The sequence below is a fragment of the Quercus robur genome, chromosome 9, assembly GCF_932294415.1.
Source record: "Quercus robur chromosome 9, dhQueRobu3.1, whole genome shotgun sequence".
NCBI lineage: Eukaryota > Viridiplantae > Streptophyta > Magnoliopsida > Fagales > Fagaceae > Quercus > Quercus robur.
The window spans coordinates 42157931-42179510 of record NC_065542.1 but is presented as its reverse complement, the minus strand read 5'-3'; the positions used below and the strand labels follow the sequence as shown (position 1 = coordinate 42179510).

The window sequence follows — 21580 nt, the reverse complement described above, 5'->3', positions numbered from 1 at the left end:
ACAGTAGTAAAATACTATATATGACATGGTACAGAAACTATACTCATGCAAAGTATTGTGGCAAGGTTAAGACAACTTGAAGATTATAGTGAGATTTTCTGAAGCACGCCATGTGGTGGTTTCACCATCTGGTTTCATGTAAATGGAACGTAGGGTCATTGATGTTATAATTGTGGGCTCTTTTGCTATGATCACACTCACACATCATCAAAAATCCAGTACACATTTGGCCTTTAGGATGGTCCCTTACCTCATTTTGAAGTCAAAAATCAGACACCATATGAAAATGTCTAGTTGCTTCATCTGTCTTGTGTCAAACTCACTTTCTCGAGGAATGGAATTCTATATCTTCAACCAACGTTCAAGTTTCAAATAATCATTTGCAAGGACATTGTAACCCTCATTTCCTATGTTGTGGCCAAAGAATAATTCTAACATTGGATAGCTGCATACCATTTCTCGCTATTGTAGCACAGTAATATTTCCGAGGTTGGAAAACAAGAAAACAGATACAGTTTTTTGTAGTTTTTATAAACAGTTTTGTGTGTGCGCGTAAAGAGAGAGAGTTGTCTCATGTCTGAGCAGATATAGGGGTGAACTTCCCTTGATTCTAGAGGTCCAAAGTGAGAGATTGCATTGCCACCGACACCACTTATGCCAGTTCAGAAAGGCAACACATTTTACTGTCACATGGCTCCTACGGACTCTCTAATTGCAGTAACCTCTACCAAACAAAGAAAAAAAACAAAAAGAAAGGATGGGTTTCAGTTTTCACCACCTTTTTTTCTTTTTTTTTTTTTTTTTTTGCTGGGACAGTCTCACCACTAGTAATCCTCCCATGCACAAATTGCTTGGGGACAAAGGAGAGAGGAGGTTCGAGCTACATATCTAACTATCTTAAAAATAAATTTTAATTTATTAATAATAAATAAAATATGCCAACAATGGCCTTGTTGCCCTGTACAATTATATCCATAGCCTGATTAAATTTATGTTACAAGCTCATAAATCAACAACATATTATGATAAAATATGAAAATTGGCCAGCTCCATCATGATCCATTCACTTATTATCATACGGCATAAAGCCTAACGACCTGATTTATCTTGGCTCGGCATACAGGGCAAGCCCCTTTCTTGGCTTTGATCTCATTCAAACAAGACATGCAACCAGCCATATGGCCACAGGGGATGCAGGCTCCCTCTATTGGAGCTTCAAAACATATCACACATGAGGAAGAAGTGTCCTCATCTTTCACATCATTTGTTACAGAAGTTCCATCCTCTCTGGCTGGAACAGACCAGTCCACTGGACTGAAATCAATGGATGGATAATGGATTGGCCCTTCATCCAAAACCTCAGGAATAGGTGGAGCAGATGGAACTGATGCAGCAATTCCATTGTTACTGGAAACAATGGGAGAAGTGTTACCAATGGCTTGAGCATGCTGAGTTGGATCACTAACTGGCCTAGAATCAGGTACACCCCAGCCATTGTAGTCTTCTTTTGGATTTGTGTCCATCCCTTGACTGCTGCTTGCACCTGAATTTGTGGTTCCTACAGCAGGGCCCCACCCTTTATAACTGCCACTCTCAGCAGAATTTCCCCTACCATTTGTGTTGATTGATTCAGAGCTCTGGTGAGTATTTGGAGGAAGTGAGGGTCTATCCAATGAAGCGGACAGAATGGAGGCGTTTATTGCCATAGCCAATTCAACAGCTTCTGCAGCAGTTTGAGGGGCAGATTCTGGAGTTGAGTTTAGGGTATTAACCGGGGGAGGAATAACCTGAAAATTGAAGCGCTTAATAATAAGACACAAGTGGTAATCTCAAGAAATGTTTAGCCTTCAATTAGATCTTGGAAAGGATGAAGAAAAAGAAGATGAAATCATTGAACAGCTTAGGTTCCTTTCTCAAATATCTTTATGCTTCCATTTACATTCCTACATTCCTTTGATATCAATGACGACTCTTTTCAAATTAAACATTAAGAAAGCACAAGATACAAGACAAATTTTCAAATTTAATAAATTATTTGACGCATTTGCAAGGGAGACTAGCTTTTCTGGCTCTTCCAAAGCATAATTTCCCCAAAATGAGAATCTCTTCCACAGTTCTAAATCAAGAAAATCCTGAAGTTTTAGAACCCCTAAACCAAAAGTGAATTTGATAAACGAAAGTAAAACAATGCGTTTGAGATTTCTACTTAGTATTACAGGAAGATGATTGAGAATCTGAGATGCAGACTTCAATATAATCCCAGCTGTGCATAACAGCTTTGATAGATACAAACAAAGGGACTCAAATGCCACACTATGGTAACTGCTATGGTCTTTAAAGAATAATCCTCAATAAGTAGTGCTACTTCAATAAGTATTCAAAACTTAAATTTAATAAATAAAATAAAATAAATTTAAAAAAAAGGGTTATTCAGCAACTTGAAGTAGTGCCACTTCTTTACTGTAGCCTTCTAATTTTGGACTATTTTCTAACAAGGGGTCAAAAATAGATCCAAGCAATCATAAGCTGGCCTACACCAAAGTCATTTCATGACATTCAAAGTTCTCATGGTCTTGCATCATCCTATCTTTTTTTTTTTTTTTTTAATCTAAAATAGATTCTACTCTAGCTTAATCAAAGTGAATAGGTGTGTAAAACTCCCTCTTGGAGACTTGAACCCCCAACCCCCCCCCCCACCCTCCCTACAAGAACTTGTACTTGTGGAGTGACCATTACACCAAAGGTGTGTGGTGGTGTCTTGCATTGTCCTATCAATGGTTCATCAGATGATTCAGCACAATTATTACTTCTATCACGAAATACTTGAAGGGAGGAATTTTCAAGTGGACAAATGAAGTTGAAGACAGCTTTGCAATCATCATGAAAAGGGTGATTAAGGCTCCTATTCTCCCTTTGCCAAATTTTGACAAGGTGTTTGAGATAGATTGTGATGCTTTAAGCCAACAGCATTCTTTGCTTTCTACTATCCAAGTGAAGGTTTTGGGCTTCGAAATTTTGTAGAAGTTGTACCAAGAAGGTCCTTACTTTGCCAAGGTATGGGAAGAGTGCTCAAAGGACCTCATTTTTTTTTTCCAATATTGCAAGATAGTATCTTTTTAATGGCAACCATTTATGTGCTCACAATGCTCGTTGAGACCACCAATATTATTGAAACTTGGCTCCCCATCATTGGGTCCTTTCAAATTGGACAGTTGAACAATGTGATCAATACAAGGCTGAAAGTTTGATGGAACTATAGTTTTGTTCGAATAAAAAGATGTAGGACTTGAGGACAAGTCTTTTTTCAACCAACGGAGTCTGACACATGCAATAAATTGGCCCTTAAATGAGGAAAGCACAAAAAGGATTTTTTCTTGTGAAGACACATAATACAAACCCACATGGCTTGAGGGTCAAAAGACTGCACTAAAATTACTTTATGAATTAAATCTATCTTAAATTTTAGTGGTATTAATTACTGGCAAGCCCAAACTCAGCCTCAAGCTTGCCCAAACAAAATGGAGCTCAGGCTGTACACTATAGAATTTAATTTGGGCAGGGATGAGCCTGATGAGCAAACATTTATTTAGGAAGAGCTTAGACAGCCTCCATACCACCGAATTGACTGATCTATAAGCAATTCAACATCCTTACCTAAAACTAGCTACTGTTAATGTACAAGCAGATTGCCTCATAATTAAAACTGGTAGCAATTTCCAGCATTCAAATTAATGTCACTAATATGTCGTAGAAGGGGATGTTAAAACTATTCCATTATGTATTCCTATTTTGTTGATTCAAAATCCACATGATCATGAAATATATGCTTGTCTTGGTTTAAAGAAAATGCCCCAAAAGAAATAACCATATTTCTTGTAGTATAAAGGAAAAATTATACTTCACAAGTCACCATGTTGCTGATGAACAAAAGCATACATTTTATCAAGTGATGAGTCACATGGTTTCAATTTCTGTAGGCAGTACCCATACCAACAGAGTTCAAAAACTTATGTACCTATCACGCTCAAAGCGTGAATAAAGGTAATGTTCATGTACCAGAGAGGGGAACTAAAATCTGTGAACAGTTTATGATAATTTACCGGAGGAATTCCTAAGCATGCACCATAAAGCCGTTGAAGTTGCTGTTTATCACAATCAAGGGCAGATGCAAGCTTATAACGAGTTCCTGATAAGAAAGATATGAACAATAGACAAGAAAATCTCAAAAAGGAGAACAGACATTAAGTATATGCAGTTACAAAACAATAGTAAACTGTGTTCAGATGAACATGCTCTTTGACTAATCATATTTTAGTTGTTGCAGTCTCAACTAATGATCATTTAGGGAAAAATTCAACTGGAGATATTCTATAGATTTAGAGTTGCTAAATGAACTTTGGATCCTTATCGCTTCTCACTTCCTGAGAAGCACAAATGTGTCTATGTACCCATACCAAGTAGAGCTTATTTATTTATAATGATATTAATTGAAAATAAAAAATCAAAAGAGAAAGTGAGACCATCAGAATGCCAAAATCAGTGGTTAGATACATTCACCTAGAAAGGTAAGCCAGGTTTAAGATACTGGTAACTGCACTAGAGAGGTGACACGCTACTTGCATGATTATTATTGCTTTAAGGAGAAAACTGCCAATTCAATATTTAAAAGTTCCATTTCTTGGTGAGGTAGGCTTGCTAAGAGCAAACCAGGTCACAAGGCTAAAACACTGATTTGCTTCAGTTCTAAATGTTAAGCTATCCTCAAATATAATGGCAGCTGTGCATAATTCATATATGTAATAAAGTAATAGGAATGGCTTAAAAAACACACAAGGAGTATGTTTGAGGATTTGGAGAGCACAAAGGACCACCTTTTAGCTTATTTTGTTGGTACCTTGTTTGAAAAATACATGCCAAAACAATAAATTATCCTTATAAAATCAATACAAAATATCTACCAAAAAGAAACAGGGATTTTAGGTATCATGTAAATTATAATCTCCCTTCCCCCCCTCTCCCACCGCCAAAGTTTCAGACTAAGACATCATGAAAATGGTCTTGACATCCCGAGAAAACTCATGATAAATAGAGATTCTTTGGGGTCCACACAAATTTAATTATTTATTTAACACATATTGCCATTAAAAATAATCTGTAGATAATAGTTTCATTGGCAAGAAATTACTAGTAGGCTCGTTAAATATAGTGAGTGCTGGATCCATTTGCTGAAATTTGGGTTCCTCAATTTTGGCCTTCCAAAGAGCAATAACTGTACGAGGCTGTGCATCCTGTTCAGTGATCAAAATTACAGTTTAAAACAAATAAATGGGAGTAGCATATGAAAGTGAAAGACAGTTTCTATATACATACAAACTATGAGTCATATTACACAAATCTTAGAAGGAAATACTCTACAAGTTCAGCTTCTGGGCAACCTGTATTTGAGGATGCTGTACTGGTGGCTCAACAAATTTTGGCAGATTTTACACTAGACAGGGGGTTTGCTAACATATAGCAGAGAAGAATGAAGCACAGTGATAAGTACCCAATCCTACTTCTCATGCCATGTGGTCAATGCAGAGTTGCCAAAGAACCACATGAATAACTGAGAAAGTTATTGCTGCAGCAATGATAATCAATCAGCCACCAGCCAACAACAGGACCGCTGTGTGTGGCAGTAACAACTCAAACACTACAATTTGGATCCAACTAAAACTTGTAGAAACCAAATGGTACATTTAAGAAGTGGTTTAAAATTCTTATAGAGAGGATATCCTCAATGGGAAAACCATATCCAACTAAGTTTATAGTGAATTTGAATTACCAAATTATGGACAGACATGTTACACTAGTATCCAGACAGAGAATCTGAAGAGCGAAGGCTCATAAGCTTTACAAAAAATTAAATTTTCTCTTAAGTAATTTTTCTTATTATTCATATTTTTATGTTTTGTTGTGCGTGTGTAGTACTCAATCATTCAGTCACATTAATCCACTTGTGTTGTCACTTACACTACCTCTACAAAGCTTAAGAAGTCTAGATTTAATCCCTGCAATTAAGATACACTCAACCAATGCACTACATGTGGATTCACATGGTAAATGCAGTGTAAAAGTACATGAACCTATAAGCCTGCCGTAGCAAACCCACTTGCCATCTGGATCCTTAAATCAGCACTTTTCTCTCATTACTGATAGATACTGACATTTGCAATGACAATATGTATGAATAAAAGATAAGTAATAAGATTATATTAATACGATAAATGAGTCACCCAAGTATACAGGGCATATACTGGGATAAACAATCAGTTACAAAAACTGCATAAATCTAACAAGTCAATAATAGAAAATAAAGAGAGGTTCCTCATGGCTGACAGCCAATCTAATAAAGTTCTAAAAAAGAACTTAAAATCAGGCATAGAACTTTCAGTTTCTTCAAAACTCCTGCTATTGGTATCCATCCTAAGGAGAAGAGAGGTACCAAGCAGCTGAACAAAGACTAAATTGTATAACCATCCCTCAAAGCCCTGCCATTCCTTTACCCAAAAAGTGTTGTAAGAAAGATGTCTTTAATTTAAAGAAAATTAAGAAATGTTAAAAATTGAAAAAAAAAAAAAAAAAAAAAAAAAAAAAAAAAAAGAGAAAAGAAAAGAAAACTAAAGGATGAGGGAGATGATTGTGGTAGACAAGATTTACCATCAAAACTTGCCAATGAGCTCTAACTAAAATGGCACTTCCTCCTCTTTTAATAATGGGATGGAGGGTAAACTGGTAAAGTTGTATGTTCAAGACCCACAGGGTGTGTGTGTGCCGATAAAAAAATTATCTTCCATCAAAACTCTTCCTAAATGACACAAAAACAAAGCCTGCATTATGTGATTAATTTGGCAAGAATGCAACACCCGTATTTTTGAAGATATTGAGAGACCTATTGATCTCTTGAGGTCTATGCTAGTTGGGACTCTGTTTAAATGGTCTCGTATTTAGGGGTTCACACAATGTATTTCCATTTCTGATTTCCTTATGTCTGTTAGTTTTTCTCTTTGATTTGTTTGTATTTGTTACAAGTGCAGTGGGTTCACCATTATGAACACAACCCATCGTGAACACACTGCCTCCTTTCTCTTCATTAATAAACTTTGATTATCTATAAATAAATAAAAAAAGGGATTAAAAAGGAAAAACGATAAGAAGCCCTCTTAGATTCTTCTATTATAGAACATTTTCTATTTAATTCATGCCTTTTAAGTACAAACACAATTTAAGTGACCATGTGAATGCCAAGAAAGAAAGGCTAATACACATGCACACAACGTGTACAAGAATGCACACTCTCACACACTCTTTGACCCAAGGTTATATTTGCATGCTAAGGTGTTAATCAAGAATTAGTTTTCAAAATTTAAAACAAGCAAGGCAAAAAGAACATCTATGCTCCAGTGTGAGTGGGAATGTCAACAGAATCATCAATTACGCAAAGTCACACTGCACTTCTACTTTTTAAGCTGTAACGTATATAGAGGTGTCAGCCACACTCTGTGGTAGTCTCTCATTCCATTTTTCTCATCATACAATTTCATAACAGGTTATCGCAACCAAAAAGACAAATATATTTCAACAACCAAAGAAATTCAGGTCATAATTAACGCTAACAAAAGCTCAACAAATATGTACTGTTATACCTGCAAAGTAGGATAAATGACAAGCTCCATTTTGCGAGGCATTGGAGAATTACTGGAACCACAAGGTATAACGACAACCCAACTGTAAGTAATGAACTCAAATCAGCACATTTGTATATCATTGTTTCTAATAATAGAACACTTCAAATTTCCCTTGAACAGTAATAGTAGAGTTTGGATCTATATCTTGCATTAGAATTGTCCCAATGGTACAGAAATGTTAATGACAGATCATTCTTTTTACGAGAAAAATGATTCTATCCAAAGAGCATAACATGAAATTAATTAACAATAAAGAAATTGAACGTTATACGAACATTTTTCTTGTCAGAGGTACTAATGCTTCAAGAATGCCAGGACCATAAAATTCCCGCAGCCAGCCAGAGAAATAGCAAATATGATTCTAAAATGCAAAAAATAAAGTAAATGATTAACCATATTAAACAATACAGATAAGATAGAAACTTTTTGAGTAATTTTTGACTTCTACATTTGTCAAGCATACCTCAATTGCACGAACAACATTAGTATGCCCCTTTACTCTAGCTACATCAAGTGGAGTTTGACAATCATCATTCCTCACTAGAGCATTTGCTGAAACATAAATCAATAGACTAGGTCTTTCAACTTGTGACAAAATAATTCTTATTACAGCAACAAAGACATAACCCAAATTAATAGTTTATGACAAACCTCCATGGGAAAGAAGCAACTTAACAGACTGTTCCAAGCCTCTTTTCGCTGCATGATGTAAAGGAGTACCCGCATGACGCCCTATTACAAAAATAATGAAGAAGATTGAATTCAACTTGCATGTTCATAGTAGTATTACTGGTTAAACTGCAATACAAGCTTAACTTATTACCCTTTTCAGTTATTAGTAGTATTATTATAAATAAATCATTACTGATTTATGTCTCAAAGTTTAATCAAATTAAACATGAATAGCTTTGTATGTGTTATGCAACAAGATGACTGACTAACAAAACATAACCCATAGCCAAATAGCAACTATCATTTGTAACATAATAACCAATAACCCATTGGACAATGTAAGTACTTTCACAAGCATACCAGGACGATAAGCATTGACATTGGCACCCAATTCAATTAGAGTTTTGGCAATATCAAACAAGTCATGATTCATGCACGCCACGATGAGGGGGGTCTTTCCTTCGCTGTCAATCCACTGTAACAAAAAAGAACTCAGTCTCGATGAAAACACACACGGGAAAGCAATTGTATACAGCCTTGCACCAAATTATCAAGCATTAGATTTGACATAAGAAGTATTCAGTTTGAGAAGACAAAATTAAGACATCACTTCTTCGTGATTGACATAGAGGAAATGCACTTGATATCGTCTCAACTTATGTTCTTAAGAATGGAGGAAGAGGTCTAAATAATGGGAAGCTGAAAGCAAAGTAGCCTATCAATTTATTTTTTATAGGTCTTTTAATTTTTGACAGGTGAGCAGCCTATCAATTTATCCAAAAAATAAAATGTAGTCTATCAAATCAACAGGCGTGACCTTTTCATTAAGCACCTTTTCAATCTCTCAGACTATCTCAACAAAGAGATCCCAAGATCCAGAATGGTCATGTGGTGCTATCATTGCTTCGGTCATGGAATGTGACAACAGTAGTCAAGGCATGACGGTCGTGAAGTGGACCATTGGAATCATATTTTGATCAATATGTGAGAGAGAGAAAATGGTTATCCCCAAGTACATAAATCATTCTCTCATCACATTTCCTATTTTATTACGGGTAGATGATGCACTCCCTACAAAATACGTGTTGGAGGTGAGTGAATATGAGTCTTTAAAAGACCATATTTTCAAAAGAAGAAGTTTACTACAAATTATAGTGCAATTTGGTATCAAGGTTATGTGATTGATATTCATCATATTCCAGTCCATTTCCAATAACTAGGCTTAAGCTTTTTTTTATCTATTTATTTTGTAATTTAATTGTCATAAAAGGAGACGAGGCAATGCCTATGAGCTACAGGGCTCTTGACAATAACTAGGCTTAAGCTTTTACTGTATCAAAATTGATTGAGAAGTGCTATGTAAACAATATTTTCACAATACTTTCACAACAAATCCTAGGAAGTAAGTTGTTGTTATTGGTTCTAATTTGAACCAACCACTCAAATGACTTTTTTAGCCACTAATAACGGCAAGTAACAACCTGTCGCTTCAAATTTGTTATGATATAAAAGTGTTGTGAAAATGTTGTTTACATAGCATTTCTCTTGTTAATAACTACACAAAATAGAACCAATATCAATATGAAAGCTTGTCCTGAGTTGATAATTTTTATGATAACCGATTTATTCTTGCACAGAAATGGTTGGTTATAAACCTTTTTTATACACATAAATCCCAATAAGCAATAAACAACGAAAACCCATTACGCTAGGATGTCCCAAAAATATCAAAAAACAAGAATAAGATGTAAAGTTGATGTTTTTGGAAACATAAACAATTAAACCAAAAAAAAAAAAAAAAGGGGGTCGAGGAGCATTGTGAGGTTTACCTCAAGGCTAGCACCTTCTCTGCAAAGTGCTTTAATGGCTTCCACATTTCCAGTTCTGACCAGTTCATGGAGCAACTCGGCTCGGGGTCGTTGTTGGCTCATGGGTTCAAGAATTTGGCCCATAATAACAAGAAATGATAGAGATATTCTGAAGCTAAGAAAAAGGAAAAGAGTGAAAATAGAGTGCAAAATTGTAATTCTCTGAATTCAAATAAGGGGATATTGGCTTGTGTCTCGGAAACTTAGCAGAGAAGGAATGTTTTGTCTGACTCTGTTTCGGATGTTTTTGACAGGAAACTTCCCATTATTCATCAAACTCCTTCCTTTTTTTTCTTTTTGCTTTTTTAATCAAAGTGGATATTTGTGATTACATATTCACAATTTTACAACAGATGGCAACGGGGCGGATCGTGTCATAAGTACTCGCCCCATCTCATTTTCGGGTTAGAAAAAACCCTGTGGAGCGAGAGTGAGATAAGTTGGGTCCCAAATAAGTCGAAAATGTTTTATTAATTTTAATGAGGTGACTTCAATATTGAAGAGATAAATTATTTGAAATATAAATGAAAATGACGGCCATGAAAGTACTAAATATTTTTAAAATAACAATAAAAAATATACATCTATCTATCTATCTATATATATATATATAATATAAGATTGAAATGAATGATGATTGCTCTTTATTGTGGTTACATAAATTAATCCCACATATATATATTATACAATATCGAACATCTGTAACTTTTCATTTTTTAATAGGCACCTTTTTCGATCAATAGCCACATTTTTATTCAATAGGCGTATTTTTATTCAATAGACACATTTTAGTGGGCACATTTTTAGCCAATAGGCATCTTTTTGATCAATAAGCACCTTTTTGCATATCTAATATGAAAAGTTATGACATTTCAATAGACACCTTTTGGTGGACATATTTTTGCCAATAGGCATCTTTTCGATCAATAGACACATTTTTGTATATCCAATATAAATGGTTATGACTTTTCAATAAACACCTTTTGTTAGACACATTTTTGGCCAATAGGTATCTTTTCGATCAATAGACACTTTTTTGTATATCCAATATGAAAGGTTATGACATTTCAATAGACACCTTTTAGTAAGCACTTTTCCACCCAATAGACACCTTTCCGATCAATAGACAAATTTTTCATTTAATATACACATTTTTGCCCAATAAGCACTTTTTGGCATATATATTACAACATATATTATATATATCTATACATACAACACAAACTAATAAATAAAACAACATTACTTTTTCAAAAAATATATAAATAATAATAATAACATTACTTTTTTCTGTCTAACTAATAAAATTTTGGGATTCAAAAAGAAAATTATGCTATTTCTTTCAATATCATTTTTTTTTTTAATTTCATACATTTTTGCTTACTGCTCCAACTCAAAAATAATGGTTTTTTGTTTTTTTTTTCCTTGAAACTCATTCAGTGGTTATTCTTGTGCATCGCATGGGTTAACGACTAGTATATCTAAAAATTGAAGTATAGCATTTATTGTTACTACACTCTTATTGAGTCACATCAGCGTCCACATCATCCGCTTATTTTCTACCTTATTTTCTCTTTCTAAACATTTATTCTCTCTATTCTAAAAAAAAAAAAAAAAAAATACTCTTCTCCCTATTAGTCCACATTTACTATTACACTTCTTTCATCCTTTCCCCTCCCTCCTTACATTTTTGTTTCCTCACTGCTCTCTATTTTACCTCTTTATCTTCCCACTACTCTCACTTTATTGTTACACTTTCTTCATCATTTTCTCTTTCTTATATTTTGACTATTCTTCTTCCTATTTTATTTTGTATAAATTCAATATTATTTCTTCCATTCAATTCATATTTTCCCCACAAAAAATCTTAAGTTTTCTCTCTCTCTCTCTCTCTCTCTCTTGTAGATTTTTTTTTTCTTTCTTATAATTCTATTTAAGATTGATGGTTTTTTTTTTTTTTTTTTTTTTAAAATATGTGTTTTGGTATTGTGTTTTTTTAATTTCCCAATATAAAGTCTTCACTCTCCCTTTTTATATAGCTTTGCTTGAATTTTGATTTGGGTTAATACTTAGTTTTTTTTTCTTTTTCTTTTTTATAGGTAATAAGAGTAACATTAATCGTGATGAAAAAAAAATGAAAGAAAATACATTGTGTTCATGACGGTGAACATAAGAAAAAACAACAAACAACATCAAAGAAAAAATAACTCAAGGGACAATTTAAAGAGTAGAAGAAAAAAACTCAATGATAGAAGAACAATTTGAAAAACCCTAGCACCTAAACTAATTGAAAAGAGTTTGCTGGCATAAAGCTTATACTTAATTTTTAGGAAAATAGGAATAAGGGTGTGCAGCCAACCCGCTAACCTGCCAAACCCGACCCGACCCAACCCGACGGGTTAGGTCGATTTTTAGGGCTTGGTGGGTTAGGTTGGGTTACAAAATTTTTTTTATAGCGGGCCGGGTTGGATTTGGATCATAAAATTACAAACCCGCCAAATCCGACCTGACCCACCCATATTTTAATATATGTTTAAAATATATTATATATTTAATAAATTAAAAAAAAAACTAGTTGTATAGCACTTCTTCGATTCCTACTATCATATATAATATAAAATTCTATTAGTTCTTTTAATATATATTTAAATATATTATATAATTAATAAAAAAAATTAAAATTTTAGATATATTTTGTTTATAACTGATTAAAGAACTCATGTATATTTTGTTTATAAGTGAATTAGGATACTAATTCATTTATGTTTTGTTTATCAACTTAGTTGAATACTTATACATATTTTGTTTACAACTAAGTTGGAATATTAGTTTATACATTAATGTATATTTTGTTTATCAACTCAGGTGGCAAGTGTGATATATTTTTTTCTGCTCAATTTAATAATAATAGTAATAAAAAAAATTGTCCAACCCATGGGTTCAATTTGACCCAACCCAACCCATGTGGGTTAGGTTGGACTTATGTGATGGGTTGGGTTGGGTTGAATTTTTTTTGACCCACCATGATGGGTTGGGTTAAGAGATCCCCTTAACCCATCCCAACCCTACCCATGCACATCCCTAAATAGGAATTTGAGTTTATATCAAAACATAATTTACATGTCTGTGAATTTAAAAATGTCTACCAATTTTTTGAGTGATAAATTATTATAAAGTATATCTTTTATTCCTTTTATTTCATCTTAATTTTGGTTAAGATAACATTGTAATTTTGTGATGAATTTATATTATTATGATAATTTCCTTATTCCTTAAGAGATGAGAAATTCAAATAATAAATTTGAAATTTATAAAGTTTAGTTGTATATCAAATATAACACACTACAACAGAAGTTAGAAAAATATAGTTCTCCTTAAAAAAAAATATTAATCAAAAATACAAAAAATAATAGTATGATATTGTGGGGCCCGACAACAGATGGGCCAGATCCACCTATTCACAGGAATACTTAAGGCCCAGGCCGAAGAGGATAATAGTCCCAGCCCAATAAACGCAAAGCACCAATGGGCCATAGAAACCGCCGAGGAGGGTACAGCCTTCGGCTAGCCCAGAGCTACACTAAGGAAAGGGGTAAAAGCGGCATAGGGATAATCTTGTAAGAAATCTAAAATATCTAGGAAAGGCTGCCCAAACTACCTGCCCTAGACGGAGCTTTGCCTCTCACAGAGTCGTGTTTCTTTAGCCTACTCAACCACTCCCAACAACTCAGGTCTTAAACTGATGGGACAAGTGTCAGGCTAGGAAAGTTCGACCCTACACGTGGACGAAGGAAATTGAATGCATGCTAATATAAAAGGAAAATTTGCAACCTAAAAAGAGGACCTTCCAGAAAGGAGAGGACCAAAGGGGTGAACACCTCTAAATCATGCAGGAAAAACTTAACAAAACCACAGCCGAGTAAACATGACTTAGCCTTTCGACCCCACTCTCTACAAATGATATTGCACGGGTCCATTTACGTGCGAACCCAACCCTACCGTGGTCCAACGCAAATCGTGTCCCTACAATTGGCGCCGTCTGTGGGGAGGCTTGCATGTTAGCTCGAGCGGTGGCGAAGTTGAGCTTCTCTCGAACAAGGGGCTATGAAGGTGCCTATATCACCGGCGACATATTGCTGATACTCCAACATAAGCTCTTGCTAGGGGCTACGTTCCGCGTTGTCAACGACATGGACAAGCTTAGGGGCTTCAAACACCAAGCCAGCTCCCCCCACCTTATTTGAGGAGCTAAACCTTCAGGAAACCAACTACTTAAAAAGAAGAATACAAGTTTTGGACAGAACCAAGGCCTTGCATGGTCCCCGGACCCAAGCCTCTGGGGAAACCAACTACTTAAAAAGAAGAATACAAGTTTTGGACAGAACCAAGGCCTTGCATGGTCCTCGGACTCAAGCCTCTGGGGAAACCAACTACTTAAAAAGAAGAATACAAGTTTTGGACAGAACCAAGGCCTTGCATGGTCCTCGGACCCAAGCCTCTGGGGAAACCAACTACTTAAAAAGAAGAATACAAGTTTTGGACAGAACCAAGGCCTTGCATGGTCCTCGGACTCAAGCCTCTGGGGAAACCAACTACTTAAAAAGAAGAATACAAGTTTTGGACAGAACCAAGGCCTTGCATGGTCCTCGGACTCAAGCCTCTGGGGAAACCAACTACTTAAAAAGAAGAATACAAGTTTTGGACAGAACCAAGGCCTTGCATGGTCCTCGGACCCAAGCCTCTGGGGAAACCAACTACTTAAAAAGAAGAATACAAGTTTTGGACAGAACCAAGGCCTTGCATGGTCCTCGGACCCAAGCCTCTGGGGAAACCAACTACTTAAAAAGAAGAATACAAGTTTTGGACAGAACCAAGGCCTTGCATGGTCCTCGGACTCAAGCCTCTGGGGAAACCAACTACTTAAAAAGAAGAATACAAGTTTTGGACAGAACCAAGGCCTTGCATGGTCCTCGGACTCAAGCCTCTGGGGAAACCAACTACTTAAAAAGAATCATACAAGTTTTGGACAGAACCAAGGCCTTGCATGGTCCTCGGACCCAAGCCTCTGGGGAAACCAACTACTTAAAAAGAATCATACAAGTTTTGGACAGAACCAAGGCCTTGCATGGTCCTCGGACCCAAGCCTCTGGGGAAACCAACTACTTAAAAAGAAGAATACAAGTTTTGGACAGAACCAAGGCCTTGCATGGTCCTCGGACTCAAGCCTCTGGGGAAACCAACTACTTAAAAAGAAGAATACAAGTTTTGGACAGAACCAAGGCCTTGCATGGTCCTCGGACCCAAGCCTCTGGGGAAACCAACTACTTAAAAAGAAGAATACAAGTTTTGGACAGAACCAAGGCCTTGCATGGTCCTCGGACCCAAGCCTCTGGGGAAACCAACTACTTAAAAAGAAGAATACAAGTTTTGGACAGAACCAAGGCCTTGCATGGTCCTCGGACTCAAGCCTCTGGGGAAACCAACTACTTAAAAAGAAGAATACAAGTTTTGGACAGAACCAAGGCCTTGCATGGTCCTCGGACTCAAGCCTCTGGGGAAACCAACTACTTAAAAAGAAGAATACAAGTTTTGGACAGAACCAAGGCCTTGCATGGTCCTCGGACCTAAGCCTCTGGGGAAACCAACTACTTAAAAAGAAGAATACAAGTTTTGGACAGAACCAAGGCCTTGCATGGTCCTCGGACTCAAGCCTCTGGGGAAACCAACTACTTAAAAAGAAGAATACAAGTTTTGGACAGAACCAAGGCCTTGCATGGTCCTCGGACCCAAGCCTCTGGGGAAACCAACTACTTAAAAAGAATCATACAAGTTTTGGACAGAACCAAGGCCTTGCATGGTCCTCGGACCCAAGCCTCTGGGGAAACCAACTACTTAAAAAGAAGAATACAAGTTTTGGACAGAACCAAGGCCTTGCATGGTCCTCAGACTCAAGCCTCTGGGGAAACCAACTACTTAAAAAGAAGAATACAAGTTTTGGACAGAACCAAGGCCTTGCATGGTCCTCGGACCCAAGCCTCTGGGGAAACCAACTACTTAAAAAGAAGAATACAAGTTTTGGACAGAACCAAGGCCTTGCATGGTCCTCGGACCCAAGCCTCTGGGGAAACCAACTACTTAAAAAGAAGAATACAAGTTTTGGACAGAACCAAGGCCTTGCATGGTCCTCGGACTCAAGCCTCTAGGGAAACCAACTACTTAAAAAGAAGAATACAAGTTTTGGACAGAACCAAGGCCTTGCATGGTCCTCGGACTCAAGCCTCTGGGGAAACCAACTACTTAAAAAGAAGAATACAAGTTTTGGACAGAACCAAGGCCTTGCATGGTCCTCGGACCCAAGCCTCTGGGGAAACCAACTACTTAAAAAGAAGAATACAAGTTTTGGACAGAACCAAGGCCTTGCATGGTCCTCGGACCCAAGCCTCTGGGGAAACCAACTACTTAAAAAGAAGAATACAAGTTTTGGACAGAACCAAGGCCTTGCATGGTCCTCGGACCCAAGCCTCTGGGGAAACCAACTACTTAAAAAGAATCATACAAGTTTTGGACAGAACCAAGGCCTTGCATGGTCCTCGGACCCAAGCCTCTGGGGAAACCAACTACTTAAAAAGAAGAATACAAGTTTTGGACAGAACCAAGGCCTTGCATGGTCCTCGGACTCAAGCCTCTGAGGAAACCAACTACTTAAAAAGAAGAATACAAGTTTTGGACAGAACCAAGGCCTTGCATGGTCCTCGGACCCAAGCCTCTGGGGAAACCAACTACTTAAAGGGAAGCATACAAGTCTCGGACCCTCAACACCAAAAGGGCCGATATGAAATGGAGTAACATGTTTCTAAAAACATAATCAAAGTCGCTCGATGCTCAGTCACCCCCTTCAATGAATTATTTGGAGTTCATCGTTTCTCGGACAGCATTCCCGCACATATCACGGGACGTTCAACCGATACCTAGGTTAGTTTCCTGAATTTAACTTATTGTCAATTATTATTATGCCTGGTAGTATAGGTAAGTTAGAACGAATTAGAACGAGTTGAATCGTGTTTCAAGGGGCTCCTGCCCTAAGTAGCGCTGAGAGAAAGCACATACGGGGAGTACACTCATTCACGAGGTGATGTGCCAAAAGAACCATACCCAAAAACAAGTATATAAACAAGACATACGAAATAGAGTAACAATCACTTTTATTAATATGAAAAATTGTTACAACCTACAAGGAAGGGCTTAAATGAGCCAATACAAAAAATGAACTGCTAAAACAGTAACAACATCCGTAACGCAAATAATTAAACCATCAGGTGTCTTCTGAATTCGCCTTCAAAGTCTTTCTGAAATCTATGCCTCAGTACTGTTCACATCAGGAGAAGATCCTTATACAAAAATAATGAAGGACAAGGAAGAAGAATTGGAACACATGGAAGCACTGCAGCAAGCTCTTGTTGCTGAAAAAAGTAAGGGAAAAAGAAGATGGAAGACATGAGCGGGAAGGAGGAGAAGATGAGGGAAGCAATGAAAAGAAAGTAAAAGGAGCAAAAGAGGGAAAAGGGGAGCCATATTAGGTATGCTCATGAGAGAGCAGATGGAGATGACAAGGGAGGTTTTTGACTCGGCCACACCGGAAATAGGATGTGACGAGCCCCTGCTTCGGATTTTGGCTAAAAGAGTGGGGAGACAAACCTTGAGTCTCCACCACCCTTGCCCCGACCGAGCCATCTCAAGTTTCGTTAAGGTATGGTGTTTCTGGGAAAGGAGGGATTCATTCATGCTTGATCACTATGGGGGACGTGTTATCGACTGAGGAATAACCAGAGGGAAGAAGTGGATTTTGAGAAGGGTCTAAGGGATTCGCATATGAGAGAATCACCTTCTTATCTTCTCTCTTTATGTAGGGAAAAAGACGAGGGTACGTGACACGCTCCGATCCTCTAAGAAATCTGCTAGTAAATGCAAAACCGTTTCGTTTCTCCAAGCTATCCATAACCGCTAGATTTAAGAGGCCTCGTAAAAGGAAGACATTAAAAGCGCACTACGGCTAACCAAACGGAATAAACGCATCACGCGTAAGTCAAGGGAAATACCTCGTAGACCGGCGCATTCCTTGGGGAGATGAAAAGTCGCAGACGTTGATTAAGGGCCGAACTTAATGAGCCGCAATAGAGTCTCGGTATCATCAAAACCCACCTTTCCAACCGAGGAGTTGGATAGCAGGGTTTTGAGGGGCTATTGTGGGGCCCGACAACAGATGGGCCAGATCCACCTATTCATAGGAATACTTAAGGCCCAGGCCGAAGAGGATAATAGTCCCAGCCCAATAAACGCAAAGCACCAATGGGCCATAGAAACCGCCGAGGAGGGTACAGCCCTCGGCTAGCCCAGAGCTACACTAAGGAAAGGGGTAAAAGCGGCATAGGGATAATCTTGTAAGAAATCTAAAATATCTAGGAAAGGCTGCCCAAACTACCTGCCCTAGACGGAGCTTTGCCTCTCACAGAGTCGTGTTTCTTTAGCCTACTCAACCACTCCCAACAACTCAGGTCTTAAACTGATGGGACAAGTGTCAGGCTAGGAAAGTTCGACCCTACACGTGGACGAAGGAAATTGAATGCATGCTAATATAAAAGGAAAATTTGCAACCTAAAAAGAGGACCTTCCAGAAAGGAGAGGACCAAAGGGGTGAACACCTCTAAATCATGCAGGAAAAACTTAACAAAACCACAGCCGAGTAAACATGACTTAGCCTTTCGACCCCACTCTCTACAAATGATATTGCACGGGTCCATTTACGTGCGAACCCAACCCTACCGTGGTCCAACGCAAATCGTGTCCCTACAGATATATTTATAATTTGTAGAGATAAAAGAATGAAAAATACTCATAGAAATATTTAAAAAAAATAAATAATACTTGTAGCAATTGTTACTTTTTATATATTACATCCTATTACATAATAGTTATATATTTTCACACATTGCGACTAGTTATAACTAAAATATGAATATATGGCCCAGTTTGGTACGCAAATTTAAACACATGTTTTCAGTATTTAAACAACATTACACGTATTTCAATATACTTTTTTACCCACACATACTTTCAAAAAAACTGAAAATTGTTATTTAAATACACGTACCAAATAAACTATTTTCAAAGCAAGGCATGGCCGGGCAAGTAGAACCAGTCCACACCCTGACCTCTTTAAGGTAGAAAAACTTTATTTAATAAATTAACTTTAGCGCAATAAAATTTCGGCCTACGTTCACTTCTTGTAGTATGGGAACTTCCTCCCTAGCTATACAGTACATTCGCAACATGGGTCTTGTGGCTTACACTTATATCCAGAGTTCCCCATTAAATGCATGTTACAAGCTCACCAAAAAAAAAAAAAAACTCTGCCTTGTTTTGTAACCAAGCAGACTGCCCAACAATGGCCCTGTTGCCCCGTACATATTTATATACATAGCCTCATTAAATTTATGCTACAAGCTCATGATAAATCCACATATATTAAGATGAATATGTGAAAATCTTGAATCAATCCCACCTGCAGGCCAGCTCCAATCATAAGCTATTCACCTATCAGACGGCATAAAGCCTGACAACACAATTTATCTTGCCTCGGCATACAGGGCAATCCCCTTTCTTGGCTTTGATCTCATTCAAACAAGCCATGCAACCCGCCATGTGGCCACAGGGGAGGCAAGCTCCCTCTATTGGAGCATCAAAACATATCGCACATGAGGAAGAACTGCCCTCACCTTTCACATCATTTGTTACAGAAGCTCCATCCAAATCCTCAGGAATAGGTGGAGCAGATGGGGACACCTTATCACTGGTTTGGGCATGCTGAGCTGGATTGCCAACTGGCCCAGAATCAGGTACACCCCACCCATTATAGGTGCCACTCTCATCAGTTTGAGGTGCAGCTTCTAGAGTTGAGGTTTGGGTAGGCACTGGGGGAGGCGTAACCTGAAAAATGAAGAGTTTAGTAATAACACACAAGTGGTAATCTCATGAAATGTTTAGCGAAACTCAGCAATTCAATGATTTCCTTTTATTTTTCTTCATCCTTTCCAAGATCCAATTGAAGCCTGCTTTCCTTTAATATCACTCACAACTCTTTTGGAAATATACATTGAGAAAGCACAAGATACCAGATAACTTTTCAAATTTAATCCATTATTTCACGCATTTGCAAGGATGACTAGCTTTTCAGGCTCTTCCAAACCCTAATTTCCCCTCATGGACCTCTTCCACAGTTCTAAATCAAGAAAATACTGAAGTTTTTAGAACTTCTAAACCAAAGGAGAATTTGACAATTGAAAGTAAAACAATGTGTTCAAGATTTCTACTTACAGGAAGATAATTGAGATGCAAACTTCAATATGATCCTAGCTGTGCATAATAGATTCTATAGATACAAACAAAAGGACTCAAATGCCACACTATGGTATTGGTAACTGCTATGTTCTTTAAAGGAACATCTACAATTAGTGCCACTTCAATAAGTATTCAAACTTTTAAAGGAACAAAAGTTGTTCAGCAACTTGAAGTAGTGCCACTTCTCTACCGTGGCCTTGCATTTTTGGACTATTTTGTTTCTAACAAGGGGATAAAAATAGAACCAAGCAAAAACCGAATCAATCACAAGCTGGCCTACGCCAAAATCATTTTATGACATTCAAAGTTTTCATGGTCTTGTATCGTCCTATCAGTGGTTCATCAAAGGATTCAGCACCATCATTACCTCTATCACCAAATACTTGAAAGGAGTTCAAGTAGGCAAATAAAGTTGACAAGAACTTTGAAATCATCAAGAAAAAGGTGATTAAAGATCCCACTCTCTCTTTGCCAAATTTTGACAAGGTGCTTGATATTGATTGTAATGCTTTAAGCTAACAGCATTCCTTGATTTCTACTATGCAAGTGAAGGTCCTTACTTTGTCGAAGAATGAGAAGATAAATGTCTTTATCTTCTTTTTTCTTTTTTTCCTTTTTTATTTCATGATAGTATCTATTCAAAGGCAACCATTTATGTGTTCCACAATGCTCGTTGAGGAGCGCCAGTATTACTGAAACATTTTTCCCCATCACTGGGCCCTATCAAATTGGACATGTTTACAACAATGTGATCAATAATACAAGGCTGAAAGTAGATGGAACTATAGTTTTTTTCGGAAGTCTTTTTTCAAATAATGGAGTCAAACACTGGAGTCTATGGAAGACTTCTAGGACACATGCAATAAATGGTCCTTAAATAAATTAATCACAAAAAAGATTTTTCCTTGTCAAAACACA

The 21580-nt window shown here is 37.1% G+C and overlaps 2 protein-coding genes across 4 annotated transcripts in view; both read right to left on the bottom strand.

Moving 5' to 3' along the window:
• Positions 1–893: 893 nt before the first annotated feature.
• LOC126698469 (putative E3 ubiquitin-protein ligase XBAT34) overlaps positions 894–21580 on the bottom strand; it is a 31517-nt gene continuing 10830 nt past the window's right edge. The window contains exons 1-9 of one of the 2 annotated variants that reach the window (XM_050395715.1): positions 10229–10584; positions 8760–8874; positions 8379–8459; positions 8191–8279; positions 8003–8088; positions 7686–7767; positions 5186–5288; positions 4101–4186; positions 894–1787 (exon numbers count right to left, since the gene is read on the bottom strand). In XM_050395715.1, the coding sequence (XP_050251672.1) occupies positions 1074–1787; positions 4101–4186; positions 5186–5288; positions 7686–7767; positions 8003–8088; positions 8191–8279; positions 8379–8459; positions 8760–8874; positions 10229–10351 (1479 nt within the window). In that variant the 5' untranslated portion in view covers positions 10352–10584 and the 3' untranslated portion in view covers positions 894–1073. Of the gene's footprint in view, positions 1788–4100; positions 4187–5185; positions 5289–7685; positions 7768–8002; positions 8089–8190; positions 8280–8378; positions 8460–8759; positions 8875–10228; positions 10585–21580 lie in introns of those variants that run through there. The other variant, XM_050395716.1, reaches the window with a different exon arrangement.
• The window catches only part of LOC126698470 (putative E3 ubiquitin-protein ligase XBAT35), a 40651-nt gene continuing 38543 nt past the window's right edge, over positions 19473–21580 (bottom strand). For both annotated transcript variants that reach the window (XM_050395718.1, XM_050395717.1), the window contains exon 9: positions 19473–20251. In XM_050395718.1, the coding sequence (XP_050251675.1) occupies positions 19862–20251 (390 nt within the window). In that variant the 3' untranslated portion in view covers positions 19473–19861. The remainder of the gene's footprint in view (positions 20252–21580) is intronic.